The 26,603-nt window shown below is 43.0% G+C and overlaps 1 protein-coding gene across 4 annotated transcripts in view; it reads right to left on the reverse strand.

Annotated features, from left to right (window-relative positions):
* LOC114774023 (tyrosine-protein phosphatase non-receptor type 13-like) overlaps positions 1-26,603 on the reverse strand; it is a 65,725-nt gene that overhangs the window by 21,242 nt on the left and 17,880 nt on the right. For all 4 annotated transcript variants that reach the window (XM_028966047.1, XM_028966051.1, XM_028966049.1 and 1 more), the window contains exons 16-27: positions 19,783-19,942; positions 18,160-18,346; positions 17,456-17,544; positions 17,287-17,361; positions 8,153-8,260; positions 6,493-6,609; positions 6,212-6,387; positions 6,017-6,118; positions 5,630-5,723; positions 5,316-5,401; positions 4,285-4,456; positions 2,172-2,377 (exon numbers count right to left, since the gene is read on the reverse strand). In XM_028966047.1, the coding sequence (XP_028821880.1) occupies positions 2,172-2,377; positions 4,285-4,456; positions 5,316-5,401; positions 5,630-5,723; positions 6,017-6,118; positions 6,212-6,387; positions 6,493-6,609; positions 8,153-8,260; positions 17,287-17,361; positions 17,456-17,544; positions 18,160-18,346; positions 19,783-19,942 (1,572 nt within the window). The remainder of the gene's footprint in view (positions 1-2,171; positions 2,378-4,284; positions 4,457-5,315; positions 5,402-5,629; positions 5,724-6,016; positions 6,119-6,211; positions 6,388-6,492; positions 6,610-8,152; positions 8,261-17,286; positions 17,362-17,455; positions 17,545-18,159; positions 18,347-19,782; positions 19,943-26,603) is intronic.

Raw genomic sequence — 26,603 nt, forward strand, 5'->3', positions numbered from 1 at the left:
TGGGCCCTGAGATCCAGTTTAGTTTTGACCAAAGCACAGACTTCCAAAACACATCTTTACCTTTCAAATGTTCAAGGGCAAACCTCAGTCAGGCTCTAATGTGACACTCTTCAAGTAAAGGGGTTATTCTGGGTAAGATTCCAGAATAGAGGTGTTGAAATTAGACGGTAGACTGTGGTGGCCTGATCCACAGAATACAGCGCCACTCCGGGTAGTAGTTCTTGAACAGTGATTAAATGTGATTTGTCATATTTCAGGTTATTTGTTTCCTACACACTCCATAATCACATAGTTTTTATGCCTTTATGTTGGATATTTAGGTCACTAGTTCTAATTGATCAAAGGATTGGAAAAGGCATACCCAATTGTCCCCTAACCTCTTCAAGCTAACCAAACAGGATAAAAGCTTTTTTGACAATGCTAGGTAGTTTTTACTCTTGCTGTACACAGCAGACATTTCTTGGCTAGGAATGTTCCATTGATGCACTTCACAAAGTTAAAACACTAGGTTCTAGACACAGTTTTATGTCTGGTGTGATCGCATACCAATATTTTTACACATTTAAAAATATATATTTTAAATCAAAATGATGGCCCCAGAGTCAACTTCTATGCTTCTATGCAGTGTGTCACATAGCAAACAGGTGACAAGTACCTGATGAGGTGCAACTGAGATAATGCATGCTAACGTACTTTCCAGAATACGTACTTTTCCAGAAAGGTACTTTTCTAGCATCACTAAAATGTATTGTACTCAAGTAAATAATGTTCACAAAATCAGTTACTTACATGTCATGGGCAACATTGCATTGCTCGTTTGTAGCATGTTCCCCATAATCCATAATGCAAAAAACAGCCTGTGGAAGCCAGAACCTCTGCCAAAGAAATGCAAGTGCCTCCTACACGTTCTATAATGGAATTGGGTGAAACGCACCGTGTTGTTTGTATTTAGTAAACTAAATATTTAGTTATAGAAATCCCTTGTTTGGGTTACTTGAGCTCAATATAGAACTTTGTGGTAAAGTAATGGTAAATCGTGGCATTTGGTGGTCAGGGATCTACACTTTTGCAGGTGCTGGGAGTGTTGGGAATGAATGTCATTAGTAAATGTTACCAAGATTTGTTTGGCAACCATGGCCCTTCGCTGTTTGATTTACCTTTGGTTACAAAGGCCCATGGTCAGTTGTTGCAAGTGTTGCAGCAGTGCCATAAGGCTGTGATGTATCCGGTCCCCTAAGGAGTTGGGAAAGTGAGAGTATGGGGTTGAGATGCATGCTTGGCTTCCATTGCCACGTATTGAGGAATTCCTGGATGTGCTTTCTGGGGCTCGTTGGTTTTCCACTATGGATCTAGCCAATGGGAACAATCAGACGGCAGTTACTGAACAGGTTAAGGCCTTCTTAACCTGTAAAGGTGGGAGTTATTGATTCATAGTTCGGATTTTAGTTTTGCTTGTATTTAATATTACTGGTTCGCCTTGTTTATGGATTTGCATTTGCCTTCATTTTGATTTGGCACCAGCCTTAATTTATTTGTTTTGGGGGTTTTCTTTTCCCCAGACACCATTTGTTATTTTGATTGAAAGATTGTTTTACTTTTGTTTCTTTATTTGCTTCGAGTTTATTTTGTGTTTTATGTTCATTGGTGTTTCAGTGTGCATATGTGTATATCTTGCAGTGATTTGTCTCAAACAAGAGATGGAGATTTAAGTTTGTGTTGTGTTTATTCTGTTTGTGTGTTTTTAGTACATATTATATTAAGCGCATTTTTGTAGTAGTTTTTAGGTGATCTTTAATTCACTTACATGTGCTTTTAGGATTTGTTTTATGTTCTTTATTGAGTGTTAATAAAGTGTGCTCTGTATCACAATAATATAAACTATAGTAGGACGTGAGTGGCTTTTAATTCATTTGCTGATTTCTCTGCAGTCGCTGCATGTATCTGGATGTAGCTAGAATAGTTCTATAAAGTTTGGCACTTGTGTATTGTGAAATGCACTTGTAGTTAGTTTTTTTTTGTATACATTGTGAATAAACTGACTACTGTTTAGGCACCGGTGCTTACACCAGGGGGGCACTGCACAAAGAGATTAAGCGCACATAACTATTCACAGCAACAGATATTTTAAGTATTTGCATGCCATTGTATAAGGTCAGGTAAATGAAATGTACCTGGTACGACATGCCATTTAGTAATACCCCATTGACAGCCAGGATGACATCTCCTTCCTGCAGAACACCAGACTCTTGAGCTGGCTGGCCGGGGAACAGCCTCTTAATGCGAACCACACTGAAGGGAGGAGACCGCAACTCACAGATCAGGAAACTGAAACCCAGGCTGTTCATATTCTTCATCAGGGTCACCTCCAGGGTGTTCCCTATTGGCAGGAAACAAGAACCCCATAATGTCTAATGTAACCATGTCACAGCTTTTATATTACAGAACATCTGCAGCACAGAATATTAACACACACTGTAGTGCACCCCAGTGGACAATCACCTAATGGTGGTGTAAGGGTCTGTGTGGCTCTATGATGCCCAGAGATATGTTGAAAGCATTAGGCTCCTGGCAGGGTCTCCCATGTCAAACTGGTCTAAGGTTAATGGATGGCCCAAATAGCCAATAAGTATGCCTAGTAAATGTACCCTGCCTGGTATGGAGCTATGAGCACAGACCCCTGGAGTCAGCAGGATGAAGGATGGGGGACGATGAAGTGTCAAGCTTTTGCAAGACAGACTGGACTGAGTGGACTGGAACTTGTCACGCCATTGTGTGAACACACAGTCAGAAGACAATATAGAAAGGGCGGTGAACCCAATTGTAGAGTAGCGCAAAATTGGGAGGTGAATGTTGACTGTACTATATACAAATATGAAAGAACAACACCACCCACTTGTGTTCACGTTGAGATTGCGCTTAGTAGAAATGAGAAACAGACTGTCTGGGAGCTGAGTGTTGTTGAGCTGATGTGCTGAAGGGTGAGTAGAGTTGAGTAGCAGGTCTACCACCAGTAGAGGATAGTTGAGTGCCAAGTTGATGTTACTCATGCAAAAATAAACTCAATAACTCAAAACTAAAACTCAGGAAAGAAAACTGGTTTTGGGAATGTCCATCTCTCTCTCCCCCTTTACTCTTTCTTCTCATTTTTATTTTCTCTGTAACCTTGGTACATTTTTACATTCAATATTCACATGTAACTGCAATAATTATTTACCGGTGTTAATAAATTAGAAACTGTTGATTTTTAACCTCTATTGTGCCATGCCTCTTTCTGCCAGGTAACATCAAGTTGGCGTTGGTTCAGCAATGAAGGAGGCATAAAGTTTAAGAAAAAGGCTTTTAGAGCACTGTTCACCAGAAGGGTTCACCAGATTCAACTGAAAGGTGCCAACAGTGCAAAAAGTCTACAACTAAGGCAGTTGCAAAAGCTAAGACATGAGACGAGTTTTTACTTGGAAAATGAGAGGGGTTTTGACTTAGAAGTATGAAAATTCAGTCTGCATTTGACTTGTGGATGTGAAGAAGACTCTCAGTGTGTGGTAGGTAGGATGTGTGTTTGATAGGATCTACAGGAATATTTCATGTAAAAAAAAAAATTTAAAAAGCGAAGTGATTGTCACATGTGATACACAGCAGCACAGCACACAGTGCACACAGTGAAATTTAACCCATCACCATTAGTGAACAGTGGGCAGCCATGACAGGCACCCGGGGAGCAGTGTGTGGGGACGGTGCTTTGCTCAGTGACACCTCAGTTGCACCTTGGCAGATCGTGCCCCATGGTGTTTTGTCCCTGTATAAATGAAGTATACTTGCCATTAAATCAAGTATTTGTCTTGTCACTACTGTTCTTGGTTTTCAGGGATACGATATCAAGATGCAGCCAAGAATTGAAGGAACTGTGGTTTCAGGATCTGGAGGCTACATCCCTGCTATCTGCAGAGGATTCTTTATAATGACCACAACTGACCATTGGCCTTCAGTGCACACACAAACGATTTGCAGCTGACTGTGAAATAGCTGGGGTGAGAATCAGAAGCAATGGGTCTCTCCTACAATTGGCCAAAATCAGGCTTGTTTGCAGGGTTGCTGGAGTTTATCTCCTTGATCGAATGAGGACTGAGCTCAATCTGGAAGAGGCTCAGAATTGCTGCTGTGCATTGAGACGAGGCAGCTGAGGATTGGCCTTATAATTGTGGTTGCTTTGATGGAAAGTGACAGAAGTGACATCTGAATGAATCTGAATTGAAATCAGAAACACTCAAACACACCATTTCTACTCACCATCAGACACAAAGTAATACTCCTTTGCCTTGGCAAGCAACGACAATGTCTCACTGACATTGGTGCGAGGTGAGGTTGATGAGCAGCATAAGGATGAAGAGAGGCGGTGCTCCATGGAAGAAGAGGGACTGGAGTTGTCCAACTGCACCCGCTCCAGAAGCAGTGTCACCACCTCACACATAACAAAACACACAATCAACACACATAAAATGGTGGTAGTACTATCCTAGTGGGTTAGACACTCACCTATCAACCAGAAGACCACAAAGTCACTGCTTCAAGCCCCACCATTATGTCCCTGAGCAAGACAGTTAACCCTGAGTGTCTCCGGGGGGACTGTACATATACTGTAACTACTGATTGTAAGATGCTCTGGATAAGGGCGTCTGAAATTCCATAAATCAGGAAATATTTTACATTTACATTTAAATGTAACAAATATACACAGATAAACATAAAGCTGCTGTAGCTGCTTGGAGGAGGACACGGGCTAGCATGGTCTGCAGCGTCATAGAACACAGCAAGATGTCAGAAGGCAAAGTGCAGCAGTTATCACGACCAGCATTAAATTTTTCAGCTCTTCTGTGGGATCAGACCAGACATGCTCAATTGAGACCTCTCTGTGAGCTCACAGAATCATTATTTTCTTAATCACAGTATGTTAATGTATTTATAGCACGGGACACAAAAAAAATCGATTGAAGTCTTATTCTGTTGTATATCACTGCTTTCCTACAGCTGTCAATGAACTTTCAAAGGGGTCTTATGGGGCTGGATTTGACTTTATTTCCAGAGCAACCACATTAAAATATTGAAATGCTTGCATAGATGTAATTCCATTAGTCATTATTAAAAAATGTTCCTTCCCCTTCAGCACTTTACTTAACACTGCATTCCTTTCATACCCCTGTTTAAATGCTTGAGAACAGAGCAGTGGAGAACACTAGATAAAAGTAGAGTAATGTAACACAGACGAGGAGTTGGGGGGGTGATAAAGAGCAGCAAGATGGGTCTGTGGGGGCAGGACTCACCTCTCCTGTGCTCTTCAGACATTCAACAGCCTGTCGATGGGTTGCACTTCTCACATTTGCCCCATTCACCTCAAGTAGTCGATCGCCTGTTACAAAACACACCCTAGTAAAGTGAGCTTGCATTGCAAATATGAATACATTTATTACATATTATTACATTTTGAAAGTTAAAGTGAAGTGATTATCAGTGTGATACACTGCAGCACACTGCCCCAAATGTTCCCAATTTTCTTGGATTTGTCAAAATAAATTATTGTTAATTTACAAACTGATAAATGATTATGTATTAATAATGAATTTTCAGTCATGGTTACCTGTCTGTATGCGTCCATCAAGATCAGCTGAGCCGCCTGGCAACAAACTCTTTATGTAGGTTCCTCCGTGTCGTGTACTGGTGCCCACACCACCCTGCAAAATAAAGATTAACATTTATTTACATAAAAAAACAACAGGCACAGCAAAAAATTTTTTTGTTACATTTACAGCATTTATCAGATGCCCTTATCCACAAACTTACAGTCAGTAGTTAAAGGGACAGTTGCCTTGGAGACACTCGTGTTTTCGTGTTTGTGTTTTGCTCAGGGACACAATGGTAGTAAGTGGGTTTGACGTTATGGTTTTTTTGGTTCATAGGTTGGTTTGGTACCCACTAGGCTACTACTGTTTTGTTTTTATTTTTTACACATTGTGCGGGTTCTCACCGCCACACTAATGCCCAGACTTCCATTTCTCTTCAACAGCTCCACAGTCAGCAGTTCCCCTTCCCTCAGGCTGTAGCTGGAGGACCATTGAGACCAGCCATCCTGAGACACAAACACTTGCAGTGAAATACAACAGACAAAACTCACATTCCAAACATTCTGAATAGAAACATACATTAAAAAATACACCTGTACCTGTGCATCCAGGATGCGAACCACAGGTATGTGCAGACATTTCCCCACCTTCGGGGCAGTTAGTGCATCCTCCAGCTCCTCCATCCCAGGATGGAACTCTGAGCTCAATGTTGTCTGGGAGTCATAGCTCCGCTCCAACACCACACCCAGAGAGACCTTTCTGTTTCTCCGGTCCACTGGAGGTCAAATCAAAGCATAAGTATGGGCAGGCCCATCCAACAAATATCAGCAGACAGTGACAACATGTAAAAATTAAGCATATGTATTGTCGCAACTCATACATTTGGGCTGAGAGACAATAAGCTCCACCTCGTCAGGACTGTTCTGTAGGATTGATGCTGCGATGTTAAACGTCACACCCTCCAGACTGGTCTTATTCAGAGAGATCAATCTTCCTCCTAACATACACATATACAAATAAAGTCTTTTGCAATGAGCAATGAGGTTAAAGGTCCCATGACATGAAAATTTCACATTTTTAGATTATTTAACATTAATACAAGTTCCCCTAACCTGTCTATGGTCATGCAGTGGCTAGAAATAGCAATAGGTCTAAAGAGTGCTTTGGTCATTCTGCTTCGTTGTTCAGAGAGCAGCAGCTGAGGTGGCCGGATCTGGAATTTAGCCCTTTATTTCATCCCCTTAACTCATCCCCAAACACAAAAAGGGCATTTATTAAGGAAATCTCATAGTGCCACTGGCTCAAAGTGGCTGTAATTCTGCACCAAGGCTGAATTTTGTAAAGAGACTTCAGGTACAGACCTATATAAATGCAAAAAAAAAATGTCACGGGACTTTTAGCACCACCCACACCCAACATGAACAGCAGCCCTGAACTCCACTAGACCTTATTCTGTGGAACATCAGAAAGACATCAGAAAACAAAGATGAAAGTGGTAATGCACCCGGTTTGTTAGTCAGGCATAAAGACACTTTCAGTTAAAATTGCAGGGTATTATTACCCAAACAATGAACATCACACAGAGCCAAATTCAGTGTGTGGGGAGAGCACCTTGCTCAGTGGCTCCTCAGTGGCACCTTAGCAGTTTGGGACTTAAACCCGCAACCTTTCGATTACAAGTCCAATTCCTTACCTGCTAGGCCACCACTGTCCCTAACAACTGACCTACTCTCTACACAAAGAAACAAAGGGAACATGTATGGAGGGATGAAAAGAAGCAGTGGAGGATAGGGGGGTGAATGGAAAGAGGTTAAATGTAATCAGATTAACTGAATTGGCTAAAGTTGGTGAAAAGGTCAAATGTGTGGTGGTTAGAAGGCTGAAAGTGTGACTATTGTTGCTGTGTAAAATGAATGGGAGTGAATGGAGGGATGAAAAAAGATTGCCACAACAAATCGACTCATGTGATGGCCCTGACACTGTACTCTGTACTCCCCATTAATTGACTACTTGGGACCATGTGATATTTCAGTTTTTTTTTGTTAAAAATGTCAACAATTCTGTAAGTTTTTTCTTATGCATAGAAATTAGTACATGTTTTTATAACATCTAAACTGGACTACTGTAACCCTCTGTTGTAGATCAAAGGAATCCAAAACTGATTGCATCTAAATCTTTTTGATGATTAATTGTTGAAAATCTTTACAATTTTATGTAGAGGAATATTCTGGAATATACTCTCTACATCTTTACTTCTGAGAACCTCTGCCTTTTCATGATGTTCTGTTTATTCCCAGTCATATTATTGACCGGCTATTACGGGCCTACTTAGTTGCAAATCTTCCTCCAACTGTTTCTATTAGTACCACTTATTTTTTTGTGTTTTGTTGTACTTGTTGCTGCTATCAAAATCTATGTTTCCTACTGTGTATTGGGTGAAATTGAAAATCATTAAATTCCATTTAAATATTTTATATTGTCCTAAATGTTGTAATACACAAAACAAATGTGTGATAGAATAAAAAAAAGAAAGACATTACCTGGTCTGATTCGTCCATCTTTGTCAGCAGGCCCATCAGGTACAATAGAGGCAATAAAAATTCCCAGATCCAGCTTCCCAGTGTTGTCCTGTCCTACAATTATAAACCCTGCAGTGCACAAATATTTCAATGCAATTTCAAAATCACAAATTTGTAAAATTTAAGAAAAATGTTACATATGACACAGCATGGGGCTTTTTTGCTAGTGTAAGGTAAAGGCTATCGTATGCCACTCTGGGCATGCTCAGGACAACATACACTAGCCTTTACCTGCACTAGGGTTTGCAGAGAACTCATGGCAAGAACATTTGCTGATTCTGTCAGCACAGTGTCCTAAGCATGAAGGCGCTACCAGGAGACAGGCCAGTACATCAGGAGACGTGGAGGAGGCCGTAATTAGGGCCCTATGATTTCCATGAACTGGAGAACGTGGACAGTATCCAACATTCATTATGCAAGTTGGCACCAATTTTTTTCTGTATTCCCCTCAATGTTTTTTTAGTTGATAAATGTTAAGGTCAAATGTGATGCACTTTTATTTTACCAAAGTTCTTTGCATAAAACATGTAGATGGTTTACAAACAGAAAATGCCCAAGCACTTTGTTGAACAGTGATTAAATATGATTTGTTATATTGCAGTTTTTTTAGGTAAATTGTAAGGTTCCTGGCATGACCAGCCTGTCATAACAGGGGACATCCTGCCACCTCAGAAGATCCACAACAACCAGGAAATGTAACCAGAAGGCCCACTCACTCCTGGAGGAAGCAGAAGTGTTCCTTAGGTTTTTGGATATATATGGATGTATCATGACAATACATGTGTGTTTAGTCTCATTCTCATTGGCTTAATGTCCCGTCACATAAATTAAACGGATCTAACATGTAACAAATATTATAGTGCTAAACCCAAACCATAGCTACATCAAAGGTCTCCAACACTTGCAGGGGTCGTTGTGTGACAACCAAAGTGATCCAGATTGAGGATACAAAAGGGTAGGTAACGTGCCACTCAGGGGGTCACTGCATTCAGTTTCTCCCACACATGCTGTGGTTATTAAGAATTCTGCTACCTGTTTTTTTATCCAGTGCTGTGTGTAGCATCTGTTGGGTATGTTGGATTGATTTTCTATCATTCTATCTTGTAATCTCCAGTCTTATTATCGAAAATTCTGTCAACTAAAGTTGTTGGTCATAGGGGGAACATTCTGATCATATGGCAACAGGCTGGAGTGATGTATGTTTAAAGAATTTCTTGATCCTATAGTGCGTAAGCAGGAATTTTGTGTGAACCATAGACAGTTCCTTCCATCCTGCCCCTGGTGTGATCAGCCAGTAAGTCGGTGCAAATCTGCATGGTAGAAAGTTATTTTATTAACTATACTTGATTTATTAACTGCCCATTGTTTGGCTGATCAAGACTCAATAAGTCTTTTGTTTCTCCTAACCTTTTAAATTATCCAGTCCCTATTGTCCTTTTCATTCCAACTACCTGTTTAAGTGAATTATCTTGGTAGCTACATTGAAGTCAGATAATACAGGTCTAGAATGATTTATCTGGTTGATAAGTAGATTAACCCTCTATAATTGTTATTTCATTTAGAATAAAAAAAATGTTAAATTCTTCACCATCATATCAGATTCCGTCACTGGGCTGGTAGATGGGTTTTACAAAATAAATACATTTATAATGGAAATTAGGAAAAAATAAAACTGATTTCATAGGGCCCTACATAGGAGGGCAGCAACCCAGCAGCAGGTCCGCTACCTTTTTCTTTGTGCAAGGAGGAACAGGAGAAGCAATGCCAGAGGCCTGCAAAATGGCATCCAGCAGGCCACAAATGTGCATGTCTCTGCTCAGACGGTCAGAAACAGATTCCATGAGAGTGGTATGAGGGCCCGACGGGTTGTGCTTACAGCCCAATACAGTACAGTACGTTTGGCATTTTTGCCAGAGATCACAAAGATTAGTAAATTAGCCACTGGCACCCTGTGCTCTTCACAGAAGAAACACCATGGAGAATGTTCTGCTGCCTGCAACATGCTCAAGCATGACTGGTTTGTCATTTGGTCAGTAATGGTGTGGGGTAGCATTTCTTTGGGGGACTGCACAGCCCTTCATGTGCTCACCAGAGGTAACCTGACTGCCATTAGGATCAGATGAGATTGTCAGAGTCCTTTTGAGGCCATATGCTGGTGCTGTTGGCCCTGGGATACTCCTAATTCAAGACGAAGGCATTGATGCTACAGCCTGGCCCGCTCGTTCCCCAGACCTGAATCCAATTGAGCATATCATGCTCTGTCCACCAATGCCACTTTGCACCACAGACCTTTAGTCCAGGTCTGGGAGGAGATTTCTCAGCACGTGGAGGCCACACACACTACTGAGCCTCATTTGACTTGTTTTAAAGACATTACATTAAAGTTGGATCAGCCTTTCCCACTCCTTCAATCATCCTGGCCAGTCCAGTGGGTTTTGAGGAGCTGTTATTTTCTATCAACCAGGGCAGATCCTAATCCAATCAGCACAAGACCTGTTATCATGGTCCCGAATAGGTAGATATCCTCAATGTCCTCCACAGAAAGAGCTGCAAGGCACGCTATTCAACTGTCCATGACGTACCCTGCTGCATACGTTTCAGAAGGACTCTCAGGTTCCCCCGCACCTGAATTTCTCTTCAACAAGATGGTGTCAATCGCATTGAGATCAAATCTATGATTTTTCTCTTTTCAGAGAGCAGGGCTGGGAAAGTCTATCAAGGTAGACAAGACGAAGGAGCAAGCAGTAAACAGGGGAGGGAGGGAGAGAGAGAGAAAAGATGCTTCTGTCTCTGTCGAGAGCAAAGAGAGTAGCAGTCGTTGGAGATAATGTTTAAGGGGAGGGATGGGAAATTCTCTGGCCAGCCCGGAGAAAGGAGACAAATTTCACATCTGATCGTCTGAGCTGCCGCTCTCTGAACGGCAAAACAAAATGGCCAAATCACTCTTTACACCTTCTAGCTACTGAAGTCGACAAAAGACAGGCTAGGGGAACTTAAATTTAAATCATCTCACAAAGTTAAAATTTTCACGATAGGGGATCTTTATAACAGCAAGGGTTCTTCATATCCTAAGGAAACCCACCACTGCTCCTGCAGATACCAACAATTACAGACCAGTTTCTATTGTCTCATTTCTTTCTAAAGTCCTTGAGCGCTGAGTCTAAAATGAGCTATCACTTAATCTCTCTCAGAACAACCTCCTGGATCCCAACCAGTATCGCTTCAGAGTAGGTCATTCTACTGAGACAGCCATTCTGCCTGTTTTTGAGGTAGCCAGATGAGCAAAACTCTCATCCATTCTTGCATTACTTGACCTCTATGCAGAATTTGGTGCAGTTAATCACAAGACTCTCTATTCTTTCTTGAATTTGGGGCTCAGCATGACAGTGGTTTGCTTCCTACCTTGATGAGCAGCCTTACCAAATGACATAGAAAGGATCTATGTCTTTTTCACAGACTCTCTACTGGTGTCCCTCAGGGCTCAGTACTTCGTTATATCCTTTTCTCCCTCTACAAGAGATCACTTGGTGAGGTAATTTGTTATACTGAGGTAGGGGTTATACTACCACTGCTATGCTAACTGACTTTCCATCCTGGATGGCAGCCCATCATATAAAGCTAAATCCAACCAAGACTGAACTAATATTCATTCCAGAAGATTTCACATAAAAATCGTTCTATTTGCCTCACAGAATCTGCAACTGTACATATTGGAGTAACTATAGTCAACCAACTCTCCTTCTCGACTCATATTACCAATCTTTCCTGCTTATGTAGATTTGTGCTCTACATTATCAGCCAGATTTTATCTATGAACACAGTACACCTAGATACTCGTTCAGCACCTAGTAATCTCACAACTAGATTACTGTAACTCTTCTTACGACCTGTTTATTTATTTTTTTTGGTGTGTTTCTGTTCTGTATTTGTGTTGTGTTTGCAGGATGCTTGGTGATTGCAAGCCCACCTGTTCCTGCTGTGGACAGCCAGAATTAAAGGAGCCTCAGTTTTCTTTTCGGGGCTGCGCTTGCCATGCCATCCATCCCTAGCATTTCCCAATAGCATCAATCCCGGTTTCCCCTGCGCTTCCCCTAGGATCTTGTTGTGTCTGCCTGCTTGTCTGTGTTTCTTTGTTTTTTCTCTTTTTACTTGTTTTGGTTGTCGTTATTCGTTGTAATTCGCTTTTTATGTATTTCTTCTTTATTTATTAGTTTTTTGACTACTTTGGCTCAAGCTGCTGTTTGTGCTGATCAGTACAGGGAGTGCAGAATTATTAGGCAAATGAGTATTTTGTCCACATCATCCTCTTCATGCATGTTGTCTTACTCCAAGCTGTATAGGCTCGAAAGCCTACTACCAATTAAGCATATTAGGTGATGTGCATCTCTGTAATGAGAAGGGGTGTGGTCTAATGACATCAACACCCTATATCAGGTGTGCATAATTATTAGGCAACTTCCTTTCCTTTGGCAAAATGGGTCAAAAGAAGGACTTGACAGGCTCAGAAAATTAAAAAATAGTGAGATATCTTGCAGAGGGATGCAGCACTCTTAAAATTGCAAAGCTTCTGAAGCGTGATCATCGAACAATCAAGCATTTCATTCAAAATAGTCAACAGGGTCGCAAGAAGCGTGTGGAAAAACCAAGGCGCAAAATAACTGCCCATGAACTGAGAAAAGTCAAGCGTGCAGCTGCCAAGATGCCACTTGACACCAGTTTGGCCATATTTCAGAACTGCAACATCACTGGAGTGCCCAAAAGCACAAGGTGTGCAATACTCAGAGACATGGCCAAGGTAAGAAAGGCTGAAAGACGACCACCACTGAACAAGACACACAAGCTGAAACGTCAAGACTGGGCCAAGAAATATCTCAAGACTGATTTTTCTAAGGTTTTATGGACTGATGAAATGAGAGTGAGTCTTGATGGGCCAGATGGATGGATTGGTAAAGGGCAGAGAGCTCCAGTCCGACTCAGACGCCAGCAAGGTGGAGGTGGAGTACTGGTTTGGGCTGGTATCATCAAAGATGAGCTTGTGGGGCCAGTTTCTGGAAGACACCTTCTTCAAGCAGTGGTACAGGAAGAAGTCTGCATCCTTCAAGAAAAACATGCAGGACAATGCTCCATCACACGCGTCCACGTACTCCACAGCGTGGCTGGCAAGAAAGGGTATAAAAGAAGAAAAACTAATGACATGGCCTCCTTGTTCACCTGATCTGAACCCCATTGTGAACCTGTGGTCCATCATCAAATGTGAGATTTACAAGGAGGGAAAACAGTACACCTCTCTGAACAGTGTCTGGGAGGCTGTGGTTGCTGCTGCACGCAATGTTGATGGTGAGCAGATCAAAACACTGACAGAATCCATGGATGGCAGGCTTTTGAGTGACCTTGCAAAGAAAGGTGGCTATATTGGTCGCTGATTTGTTTTTGTTTTGTTTTTGAATGTCAGAAATTTATATTTGTGAATGTGGAGATGTTATATTGGTTTCACTGGTAAAAATAAATAATTGAAATGGGTATATATTTGTTTTTTTTGTTAAGTTGCCTAATAATTATGCACAGTAATAGTCACCTGCACACACAGATATCCCCCTATAGCTAAAATAGCTAAAAAATAAAAACAAACTAAAAACTACTTCCAAAAACATTCAGCTTTGATATTAATGAGTTTTTTGGGTTCATTGAGAACATGGTTGTTGTTCAATAATAAAATTATTCCTCAAAAATACAACTTGCCTAATAATTCTCCACTCCCTGTATGCTCTGACACACAAAAGTGTTTTCGTTCCATTCTCTTCATCTCCCTCACGCTGTGTTCGCATGTCACCTTCCAGCACGAAACAGAGCTGGAGAAATTCCCGACTTCCCCCTTGCGGGTGTTTTTATTGCCATGAGCTGGGTCGTTTAATTGATGCCATTCCTTATTTACAGAAAAAGAATCGCTCCCAAAGAAAGTTGGGCTAGTGCACACTTCGATTTTGGAGAACATTCACAATGAAATTGATCCTGGCTATGAGCCATTTATTTTAAAGGGAGTGGTGTCACTTACTGGCCGTGTGGAAGATGACGTAGCTATTAAAATTCTCTGCGATACTGGTGCCGCACAATCTTTAATCCTAGATTCTGTTCTCCCCTTCTCTATGGAGAGTTGCTGTGATTCTGACGTTCTGGTGCAGGGGATTGAAACGGGGTTCGCTAGAGTCCCGTTGCACACTATACACTTAAAAATCGAGTTGGTCTCTGGTGTCTTCAGGTTTGCGTTTTTTTTCTCGGCTTCCAGTCAAAGGGGTTTCATTTCTGATGGGGAATGATGTTGCTCGAGGAAAGGTCCTTCCGGTTCCAGAAGTAGTAGAGATTTTGATGCGCCTTTCGGATGTGGACTCAAGTCTTGCTTCAGCCTTTCCTACATGTGTCGATACTCAAGCTCAAACCCATAATTATCAAGATGCATTCGGGTTATCTGACACTTTTATGTTGTTCGACCCTTCGCCTGCGAGATCGGAAACTGCCTCTTCTGCCCATACACCTGAGGCAATCTCCACATCTGGTGGTGCTGCAGCTCCTGATGAAGTGCTGCTGAGCCTAAATAAGGTGTAATTGCTGATGAACAAAAGTCAGATTCTTTTCTGGCCCAGTGCTTTACTGCTGCTGCCAAATAAGGAGATGTAGTTAACACATCAGCATCAGTTTACTGGGAAGATGTTTTGTTAATGTGGAAGTGGACTCCACCACACAGTGAAGATTTGGATGGAATGCGGTTATTCAGCTTGTGGTTCCTGCTAAATTTAAAGGTCAGTTACTGGCCGACCATGACTTTGCAGTTTATTTGGGTGTAAATCAGACATACCAGTTCTTATTCTCCTTGACCTATCTGCTGCATTTGACACTGTTAATCACAAGACTCTCTTGGCAATCCTGAAGAGGCTTGGAATTCGGGGCTCAGCATGGCAGTGGTTTGCTTCCTACCTTAATGAGCGATCTTACCAAGTGACTTGGAAAGGATCCACCTCTACCTCACGTAGACTCTCCACTGGTGTCCCTCAAGGCTCGGTGCTAGGTCCTCTCCTTTTCTCCCTCTACACGAGATCACTTGGTGAGGTCATTTCCTCACATGGATTATCCTACCACTGCTATGCTGACGACACACAGCTCCTCTTCTCCTTTCCTCCCTCTGATCTTCATGCTGCTTCCAAAATCTCTGCATGTCTAACCGACATCTCGTCTTGGATGGCAGCCCATCACCTCCAACTCAATCCCACCAAAACTGAACTAATATTCATTCCAGCAGATTCTTCACCACATCAGGATCTTGCTATTTACCTAGACAACTCGCAGCTCTCTCCTTCTGCAACAGCCCGCAACCTTGGCATAACAATAGACAACCATCTCTCCTTCTCAACTCACATCAGCAATCTTTCCCGCTCATGTAGATTCCTTCTCTACAATATCAGACGAATCCGCCCTTACCTGTCAACCCAGGCCACCCAACTACTGGTTCAGTCCTTAGTAATCTCACGACTGGACTACTGCAACTCCCTTCTAGCTGGTCTACCACTATGTACCATCCGACCTCTTCAACTCATACAAAATGCAGCAGCACGACTGATCTTCAACCTTCCCAAATTCTCCCATACCACCCCTCTGCTACGTTCCCTTCACTGGCTCCCAGTAGCTGCACGCATCAGGTTCAAAATACTGATGCTGGCCTACAAAGCCAAACATGGAGCAGCACCATCCTACCTCACAGCCCTTATTACACCCCGCACTGCACCTCGTTTACTCCGAGCCTCCAGTACTGCTCGCCTGGTCCCTCCATCTCTGAAGGTAAAAGGAAAACATTCATCTAGACTCTTCTCCATCTTGGCCCCTGGGTGGTGGAATGAACTTCCCCTTGAGGTCAGAACAGCTCAGTCACTGAGCACCTTCAAACGACAGCTCAAGACCTTCCTCTTTAAAGAATATTTAGATTAAATTGTAATTTTCTTGTTGTCGAACTTTGTGTACAGAATCTACAACAGAGTGAATTAAATAGATGTATTCATAGTTGGGGTCCTAGTGAACCCTAGGGCCCTAGTAAATGTAAATACCACCGTATTTAACGGCACTTCTTTTGGCCAGGTTTAAAGTCCAACATTGTTAAATACTGTTGGCCATGCCATCGCTGTCAAGTAGCAGGAAATCAGGTGATTTGTGAGCTGCAATATGACATGCGAACCGGGACCAGAATGAGAGAGGCGTGTAGGAGGAGACGAGAGACCTCGGTGCAGGGGGACGCGCGGAGGCAGGTAAGTTCCGCCGCGTAACTCTGCGAACGCAGATGGCGCGAGCCGCAACACCACGCTGATGTGGTCGTTCGCGTTTAAGGCACAAAGACAGAACAGGGAGACAGGAAGGAGTTCAGGTTTCGGGATGACAGATAATACTGGAACGAGCTTACTTGGCTTGAGGGTTTCTGACGACGGGTGTCATTCAATGACCGAGCAGCCGGCAGCTGCTCTCTCGTCAATTTATAGGAGACACGTTACCTCGTTTCCGCGTTGCTCCTAGTTGCATGATGGAATCATGTGACACAATATGCTATCCTGCTATGTTCACTCTAATTTTATATCATGCCTATTTAAGGAAGTGTTGAGTGAGTTGTCCATTAGGCATGTTCTGTCTAGTGCTTATCATCCTGAGTCTCAAGGAGTCTTGGAAAGATTTCATTCAGCTGTATTCGCCATTCACCGGTTCCGTTCTCCCCATCATGCTGTTGCTGCAGCTCTCTCTCTCCTGCCTACATCCCCAACACCCCAGGGGGTCACCACTGCCCCAGTCAATCTAGCATGTTTGTGCATGAGTTTTCCCGCAGGAACTCTGATATTAACTGATGGAGCAGGGCCTCAATCGCCTTTGAATACAATATATCGTTCAGCCCTATTCTGCATACACTTCTAGACTTCCAAGCTTTATTATCATGATTTCTTTAAAGGATCTGGACAACCTAGTCTCTTTGTAAACTGTCAATGAACTGTCCTTGTGTGAGTCAATATAGAGGATGTTATTTCGGCTCCACAGATCAGCTGTTCAGACTTGAGAGCTACTCAACTCACCAAAGCCAAGTTCGGGATCCTTCTTCAAGGTGACACAGATGATCTCTCTTTCTGGGGGGGGTTGGGTGGGTGTGTCTGAGGAACAGAGCATTTCACAGCAGCATACATATAGTGTATTCTTGTGGGAAAGGTGGCGAAAGCAGAGCTGAATACATTAAAAGATGCTCACTGCAGGCAGAGAAAGTGACAGAGACAGCCTCCGAGTCCTGCTTCTGCAGAGACTCTCCAGATGGGGCACAGTGCAGCATCTTTGGACTGCTGTAGTGCAGACATATACACATTGGTTAAACACATATGGAAATGAGAAATTAGAATAATATCATAAACTCACTACATTTAACTGCTTATTCCTATGCAGGGCAGGCACCCATCCAGGGTGGGGGGCTAGCATACCTCAGAGCTCACACACACCTCATTCACATACATCGAGTCACCAGATCACCTAGCATGCATGCCTTTAGATGACTGGAGCAAACAGGATACCCCATAGGCAACCCACACCAACATGGGTAAACTCCACACACATAAGAGCCAGGGTTCAAACTCACAACCTTGGAGGTGTAACCTCTACAACACCATGCAATTTACTCATAAATTCTAAAAATATTTTTCAGTAATATGTCTAGTTTTTGTTTAGATGTAATTAAAATATAATTGAACCTTTTACCCTCTGCTTCCTATTCCATTTATTTCATAATAAATTTGTTTATGATATAGTCATCTGTAAGTCAAGACTAGTGGTTGTGGCTGAAGCAGTAGTTAAGAGGTAAACCTAATAACATTAAAGTTGCTCCAGCAGGCTTTTAGTATACAGCAGTGCTATATCAACTCATGAATAAGTGCAAATGTCTCTCTGTGAAAGTGTGTAAATACCTGCTGCCCTGTCTCTGTTCTCTCTGGTCTCGAAACTGGGTCTCCATCTTGGCTGTCAGGTCATCACATGACTTGCTGATGGATTGACGTGGCATTGTATTCAGGCCAACATTGTTCAGAACCACCTCAGAACATGACATTTGCTTAAGCTGTGGGTGCTGTGGTGAGAATTTATCCAGGATCTCATCTGGCAAACCAATGATGTGGAGAGAGGTTAGAATCCTGTTTGAGTGTTCAGGTCCAGACAGGGTACTTAACAGAACAAACTAATTTTATTGTCTAATTTAGCAATCTGTCATCAAATACCATGATCATAATTTACAAATATTGTTGTCCTGGACTTAAATTATATAACTTAATTATATATTATTTATTGTAATTTAATTTTAAATAAAAATATAAATTCTGAATAAAATATATATTCATATAACAATATTCCTCCTAGTCAAAATGAGTTTGAAATTGTAATATTACCATAAACATAGATAAAGCAATATTACACACAATGACATTTAAGTAAATAAAAATTTAAACTAGACAAGCTGTAAAATTAAACAACAATCAATACAATTACAGAAACTGTGATGTTTTTGTGGGAAAAAATACATATTCCTGTGCATGTAGGAAGACTTCAACAGAGGTATGGAGATGAAATATCCAGTAGTTGTGAAGTGAAGTGATTGTCATTGTGAAACACAGCACAGCACACGTGCACACAACAAAATGTGTCCTCTGCTTTTAACCCATCACCCTTGGCTAGCAGTGGGCAGCCGTGAAAGGCACCCACGGAACAGTGTGTGGAGACTGTACTCTGCTCAGCAGCACCTTGGCGGTTCAGGGTTGTGTGCAGTGTGTCAGTAGGTATGGTAATTCCACATCCGTCTGCACTGGCTACCAGCTAAGTTTTGAATCACTTATAAAATCCTCCTTCTAACCTACTTCTAACCTCCTTCTAAATGCCATGCCATTGCCACAGCCCCTCAACCTCTCTACAGACACAGGACTACGCTCCATTCCATACACCAGGTTGTGCATCTTTGGTGATATACCCTTCAGTGCTGCTGGTCCTGCTCTTTGAAATTCAAGAGCCAACTGAAGATTTACTCATTCTATAAGGCCTCCAGGCCTTAACAGGTTTATTTTAAACAACCTTGAGCTCCTTGAAAGGCAACAAATTCCTATTAATGCAAATTGTTTCTAGAGAGACTCAGGGTTAAGTGCCTTGTTCAGAGAGACAATGGTAGTAAAGTTGGGGTTAAGTGGAATTTGTGGTATTCTGGTTCATAGGCAAGTATCTTAGCTACTAGAATTCTACCACCCTTATACATTCTTCCCTACACAAGGGTCTTAAAAACTCCCTGGACAATTCTCCCATCTCTCCTTCTGTCACTGCAAGCAACCATGGGGAAACCATGGACAATTCCAAATCTTCAATAAAGATCTTCAAATGTTAAAAACGTTCCTTTTCAGGAAATAAAAAACATGTAAGTCACTGAAAAGAAGCGTCTGCCAACTGCTGAAATTGTAAATAAATTAGGTAACCCTGTCACATGTAACTCGTTAATCCTCAATATTGGTGGCCAAGAAAAAGATAAGATGTTGCATAAAGCTTGAGTTGCCTACCTGATGTGAGAGTGTGTGTGAGCTGACGCGAGTTCATCTCGCTGTGGAACTTGTGTTGGGCAGAACAGAGGTTGAGCAAGTACTGTGCAATCTTTGAGGTCTCAGTGACAAATGAATGTTTCTTCCCGCTGGGCCCACACTCGATGGTGATCTTTCGCCTCTGTGGAAAACACAACTCTTGAATCAATCCATACAACAGTTTGATGAGTAAAAATTTTGCCTGATGATGGACAACAGGAGCACAATCAGATTCTGGCCTAAAACTGATTTTCTGGTAAATGAGAAAAACATAAAACACTGGTTTATTGTCAGTAAAACAGTATACCATGTATTGAAATAATGTTTCACACAGACCCCCCCCCATAGTGCAATCATAAAAGAAAAAATATATATGTATAAACTAGAGGTGGGCATAGATTAATTTTCTTAATCTAGATTAATCTCACTGTAATCTAGATTAATCTAGAGTAGGCAAAATTAATCTAGATTAATCTAGAGTAGGCAAAATTAATCTATATTAATCTATATTCTACATTAATCTAGATTAATCTAGATTAAAATGGCTCATTTGAATTCTGCCGAAGGCATTCAGAATATGTGTGCTACCCAAATAATGACTAAAAGTAGGTCTTTGAGAACGGGTTTCTCAATTAGACCAGGGGCTCATCTCCTGTTTCCAAAATGCATCACAAACTGCTTGAGAAAACTGTTCTACTATGATAATTGGTGATGAAAATAAATTATGTTCAATAAGATGTACTTGTGTTTACCAACTGTTTATTCAGTTAAATAGCTGCATGTTACCACGTCACGTTTGATGTGGTAATTTCACAGTTCGAAGACTCGTTCTTGCCCCCTACAGTGCAATTCGGCTAGGTATACAGCTGCGCTAAAATAGCATGGTGAAAGTAATCATAGTATAGCGGTTCTTCTTCTGCGTTGTGTAACTTTTTGATTTCGTTTCTTGAACCACAAATGATGAGCTGACACCCAAGAGATTTTCTGTGCAAAGTGTATTCTGTACAAAAAGCAAGGTCGCGTCAGAACATCGTGTCACACACGTCTTTCTGCACCTCTCTCTACAATATACAGTATTAAAAGAACATAAAAAAATATTCACAAAATAACACACATGCAAAATATTCCTAATATGTGCATAAATTTAAATGAAAGAAATAACTCACAGCTCACGCCATGTGTCCAAGAGACCTGAACCGGGTCTCAAAAACAAAATAAAAGTCTTTAGAAAAAAAGAAAGTAAAAGACACAAGAAAGAAGAAATATACTTATAATTGTAGTGTAACCATTTAACTCCGACACATTAGCTTGCATAGTATAGACCCAGCTCCCAACCCAACTTTGTGAATAGATTATCGGAGATATTTTTTTTATCGCCCGATAAGAGTCTCACGTTAACGCAGCACGTTAACGCCGATAACGGCCCACCACTAGTATAAACACACTAAACAAACTATACTAGCTTAAATATTGTACGTGTTTTTTTACACGAGAAAAGTTGAACTTTTCTGTAAAATGAACAGGTCGAACAGGACAACTGGACATCATGCAGGATGCTTGTAAGTGGATATGTTGGATATTTCAAATAAGACACACAAGATGTATATATATATATATATATATATATATATATATACACACACACACACACACACACACACACACACACACACACACACTAAACAAACTATACTAGTTGGTTTTGAGGCAGGTAGGTACCACAGCTGAACTCAGCGATGTGTTGAAGATATCTGTGAAGATGTCTGCAAGCTGGTCAGCACACTCCCGTAGCACTCGACCAGGAATATTGTCTGGTCCTGCTGCTTTCCGTGGGTTGACTCTGCATAGGGTCATCCTGACATTTCCCGTGGAAAGACAGAGGACCTGGACATTGGGAGAGGGAGTCGTTTTCCTGGGTGGCTCTCTGATCTCTGCCTCAAACCATGCAAAGAAGCTCAACCAACAGGGAGGGGTCGCTGCTGCAGGCCTGATGTGTTGGCTTGGATAGCCTGTGATGGTCTGGATCCCCTGCCACATGCGCTGTGTGTCATTTTAAGACATAAAGTGGCTTGTTGATTTTCTCTGTGTAAGATCGCTATGGTGTTGCCGTGGTGTTGCCATGGTCCGCTCGCTTGGAGCCTGGAGGATGCCATGTCTCTCCAGTGTGTATTCATCAGACTTGGTTAGATGGTGATTTCCATGGTTGATAAGTTGTAGACTATTGTAGAGGAGTTTATTCGTGGTTCTGATGGTCATAACACGACACCACTCACAAAATTTTATAAAAAGTGTACTATGGTCAGGACCCGGTGAGGCCGCCGCGACCTAGCACACCGCCATCTTGGTCCATTAAGTGCTTAAACAGGAGCTGGCATCTTGTCTAGTGTCCTGAAGGCACACACCCCTCACGTGCTACAGGTTTATGTTGATCTGTTGCCCAGGGGCCACTGGAGTCCTGATCAATCCAAGCTGGGGCTAATTATTGTGATTGATTAGGACTTTTAAATGCAGTTAGGCAGCATCCAGTATGAGCTGCTACAGGCCGGGTTGTGTTCTCCTTCTGAGGGGGTGGGCGGGACAGTGACAGGGCTGGACTCCCAGGTTGCCGGAATGGGTGTTGTCCTCAGGGTGGCAGATGGTGCCAGCCAAGAGGGGCAGGGAGTGGGCCTGCTCATCCCAAAGGGCACAGATGTCTCTAGATACACTGGAGGGAGGGACGTGCATAGGCAGGGCTGAACGATTTATGCTGAACGATCTGAGCTGAGGCCAATTACGCGTGATTGATCAGGACTACATAAATGCAGTTAGGCAGTATCCAGTATATGGAATTTTAGGTCCACGGCCAGGAAATCCAATTGTGGCCAATCCTCAAGAGGCGGGTGGACACACAAGAAACCACTAATTCTGACTAACTCCAAGCACTGATTAAGAAGGAATGGGTTGCCATCAATCAGGTTTTGGCCCAGAAGTTGATTGACAGCATGTCAGGGTGAATTGCAGAGGTCTTGAAAAAAAGGGCCAACACTTTGCATAAACTTGATGAAATTGTCAATGAAAGGGTTTGAAAATAATTACAAGCATTGTATAAATCACAATGAGGTGCAGCTGGAGACACACCTGGCACCAATCTGCATGGCGGTTATAAGGCTTGGCTGCAACATTTTTATGTGGACCGTGCAACTGTTGTTTTAGTTGTTTTCAGTTCTGGCTGTAAAAACCCAGGAGAACAGAGCAAAAAACTCTCTCTCTACACACAAAAGCACTGTATTCAAACCACTCCAACTTGATGTTACCTGGCATACAGAGGCATGACACAATAGAGGTTAAAATGATGAGCAGTTTCTAATTTAACAACACCAGTAAATTATCATTGCAGTTACATGTGAATATTGTATGTAAAAAGGTACCAATGTTACAGAGAAAACCAAAATGAGAGCCAGGAGGAAAAGATAGAATAAGACAGTACAGCCAGAACCAAGCTTCAGAGACATCACCTGATCCAGGAGAAAAATGAGAGGAGAGAGAAGACTCGACAACCGGAAAATCCGGTTTCAATGGAAAAACAGCTGAGAAAGAAAAAAAGTCAACTCCCCCACACGTAAACAGATTTTTATACACCTGTCCTATAGGAAGCTGTCACAGACCAATCAGAACCTGACCTGTTGTTTCTGACTTTTACCTTTAGCGATGGAGGGATCAGGCGAGCAGTACTGGAGCCTTGGAGTATAAGAGGTGCAGTGCGAGGTGTAATAAGGGCTGTGAGGTAGGATGGTGCTACTCCATGTTTGGCTTTGTAGGCCAGCATCAGTATTTTGAATCTGATGCGTGCAGCTACTGGGAGCCAGTGGAGGGAGCGTAGCAGATGCGTGGTGTGGGAGAATTTGGGAAGGTTGAAGGTTGAAGATTAGTCATGCTGCTGCATTTTGTATTAGTTGTAGAGGTCGGATGGTACATAGTGGTAGACCAGCTAGAAGGGAGTTGCAGTAATCCAGTCTTGAGATTACTAAGGATTGAACCAGTAGTTGGGTGGCCTGGGTTGACAGATAAGGGCGGATTCATCTGATATTGTAGAGAAGGAATCTACATGAGCGGGAAAGATTGCTGATGTGAGTCGAGAAGGAGAGTTGGTTGTCTATTGTTACGCCAAGGTTGCGGGCTGTTGCAGAAGGAGAAAGCTGCGAGTTGTCTAGGTAAATAGCAAGATCCTGATGTGGTTCAGTTTTGGTGGGATTGAGTTGGAGGTGATGGGCTGCCATCCAAGACGAGATTAGACATGCAGAGGTTAGACATGCAGAGATTTTGGAAGCAGCATGTAGATCAGAGGGAGGAAAGGAGAAGAGTTGTGTGTCGTCAGTATAGCAGTGGTAGGATAATCCATGTGAGGAAATGACCTCACCAAGTGATCTCGTGTAGAGGGAGAAAAGGAGAGGACCAAGCACTGAGCCTTGAGGGACACCAGGGGAGAGTCTACGTGAGGTAGAGGTGGATCCTTTCCAAGTCACTTGGTAAGATCGCTCATCAAGGTAGGAAGCAAACCACTGCCATGCTGAGCCCTGAATTCCAAGCCTCTTCAGGAATGACAAGAGAGTCTTGTGGTTAACGGTGTCAAATGCTGCAGAGAGGTCAAGGAGAATAAGTACAGATGACAGTTTTGCCAATCTGGCTGCATGTAGCTGCTCGGTAACCGCCAGAATGGCAGTCTCAGTGGAATGAGCTGTTCTGAAGCCAGACTGGTTAGGATCCAGGAGGTTGTTCTGTGATAGATGGAGTGATAGCTGGTTGTAGACACAGCTCTCAAGGATTTTGGATAGAAATGAGAGGAGGGAAACTGGTCTGTAATTGTTAATGTCTGTAGGATCAGCAGTCGGTTTCTTTAGGATTGGAAGAACCCTGGCTGGTTTAAAGGCGGATGGTACATGGAAAGTGATATGATCCCGACGTGATACATAGCCCCCCCCTTCATGGGTCATCCATCCCAGTGACCCACCATCCCAAGGTCCTTCCCCGCAGCCATCTAACTGTCTCCCAACAGTAATAACATCATTCATTTTTTAACTAAAACAATGAACATTATTGAACCTGACAGCACTGCATTGTTCAGGTCCGATTGGCACCCGGTACACCACCTCTGATAATTTCTTTAAGATCGTACACGGCCCCTGCCATTGCCCACTTTTTGCGTATGGGGTTGTACATCCAAACTCGCATGCCCTCCTCCAGGGGCATTCCTTGGCACCAGGTGTCATAGGCATGTTTCTGCTCACCGCTGGCAGCCTGTTGGTGTTTCCGAGTCAGGTGATGAACTGCTTCCAATCATTTCCATAGCTCTTTCACGTACCCTGGGAGCAAGCCTCAATTTCTGGCTCTGGTGGCTTGCCGAATGCCTGGTCAGCCAGTGCTTGAATCTCCCGTCCAAACAAGAGCATTGCAGGGGTAAATCCTGTTCAATCTTGGACTGCCGAACGTTACACCCACAACACCTGTGGCAAGTACTTGTCCCAGTCTTTTTACAGTCAGCTGGGTTGTCCGAGTCAGATTAAAACGCTCGACGAGTCCGTTGCTCTGAGAGTGAAGTGGTTTAGTGTGGGTTTTTTTTTTATTTGCAGCCGGCGACAGACTTCTTCTAGCACCACAACCTCAAAGTTGTGAACTTGGTTACTGTGCAGCTCCTCAGGGGCCTCAAAATGGCAACAAAGTTCCTCAGTTAATTTATCCGCAGTAGTGGCCACACTCTGGTCCAGAACCGCGTATGCCTCGGCCCACATTGTGAAGTAATCCATAGCCACAAGGTTGCCGGACTCAGTAACTGGGAATAGTCCTAGCTCCACTCTCCATGGGGGCACTCGTAGGGAAACAGATTTAGCGGGGCTTGTCCCCGGTCAGAACGTCCTTTCTTTGCAGGACAGGCATCACAGCAGTGAACAAATAACTCCACGTCTCGTCTGCAACCCAGCCTTTAGAACCACTGGCGCAGGCGCTTGTGCGTTTTGACACCAATATTTGGCCAGTGCACACTCTATTACACTCGTTCTCTCAATTTTCTTAAAATTAAAAGCTGCCACAGGATCTGCCCCGGCACCACGCTCTCCCAGTGCCGATACAGTAGATCATCACGCACCACCAGACTGTCCCACTGAGAGCAGTAAGATTTCACACTTGCAGTGACTCAATACATCTCGCCACTTGGCCTTCCAGTTCTCTGAAACTCATCAGCCACGTCAATGCCGCATGGTCGGTGCATAGCCCAGCTACCATGGCTAACAGCTCTCTGCGTGCAATAATTTTGTTCCGTCTTGCTTAACCGCCTGCTGTATTAGGCCACCACCTTCTCCTCTCCCCCCCAGAGCTTAGAGAGCACAGCTCCAATCCCTTTGTCACTGGCGTCGGTATCTACAAAAAAACGGGGCTGAGGGATCAGAGGGTGTGAGTACTGAAGCTGTGGTCAGTGCCAGTGTCAGCTTCTCGAATGCTGCCGCGCACACTTCCGTCGACTCAAAAACTGTCCTCTTCTGTTTGTCTCTGTCTGTGTGTGTGCATGGCATTTGTGTCTGTATGCTGCATGGAACGATGCAAAACGCGTCAGAGGGGACGTGCGGAGACAGGACCCACACCTTCCAGGAAGGATCGGCCCTGATGTGTGCAGGTTGGATGGTCCGGGGCTGCCATGAAGGACCACGCCGGGGTTCCAGCCCGAGGGACCGGGGCCGCCATGCCGGACTGCGTCAGGGAGGGGGGGCTCTGTCAGGATTGATGGCACCTGGACACATCACCTGTGCCCAATCCGGACAGCTTTTAAAAGCCTG

Source organism: Denticeps clupeoides, chromosome 2, assembly GCF_900700375.1.
Source record: "Denticeps clupeoides chromosome 2, fDenClu1.1, whole genome shotgun sequence".
In the NCBI taxonomy this organism is placed as follows: Eukaryota; Metazoa; Chordata; class Actinopteri; order Clupeiformes; family Denticipitidae; genus Denticeps; species Denticeps clupeoides.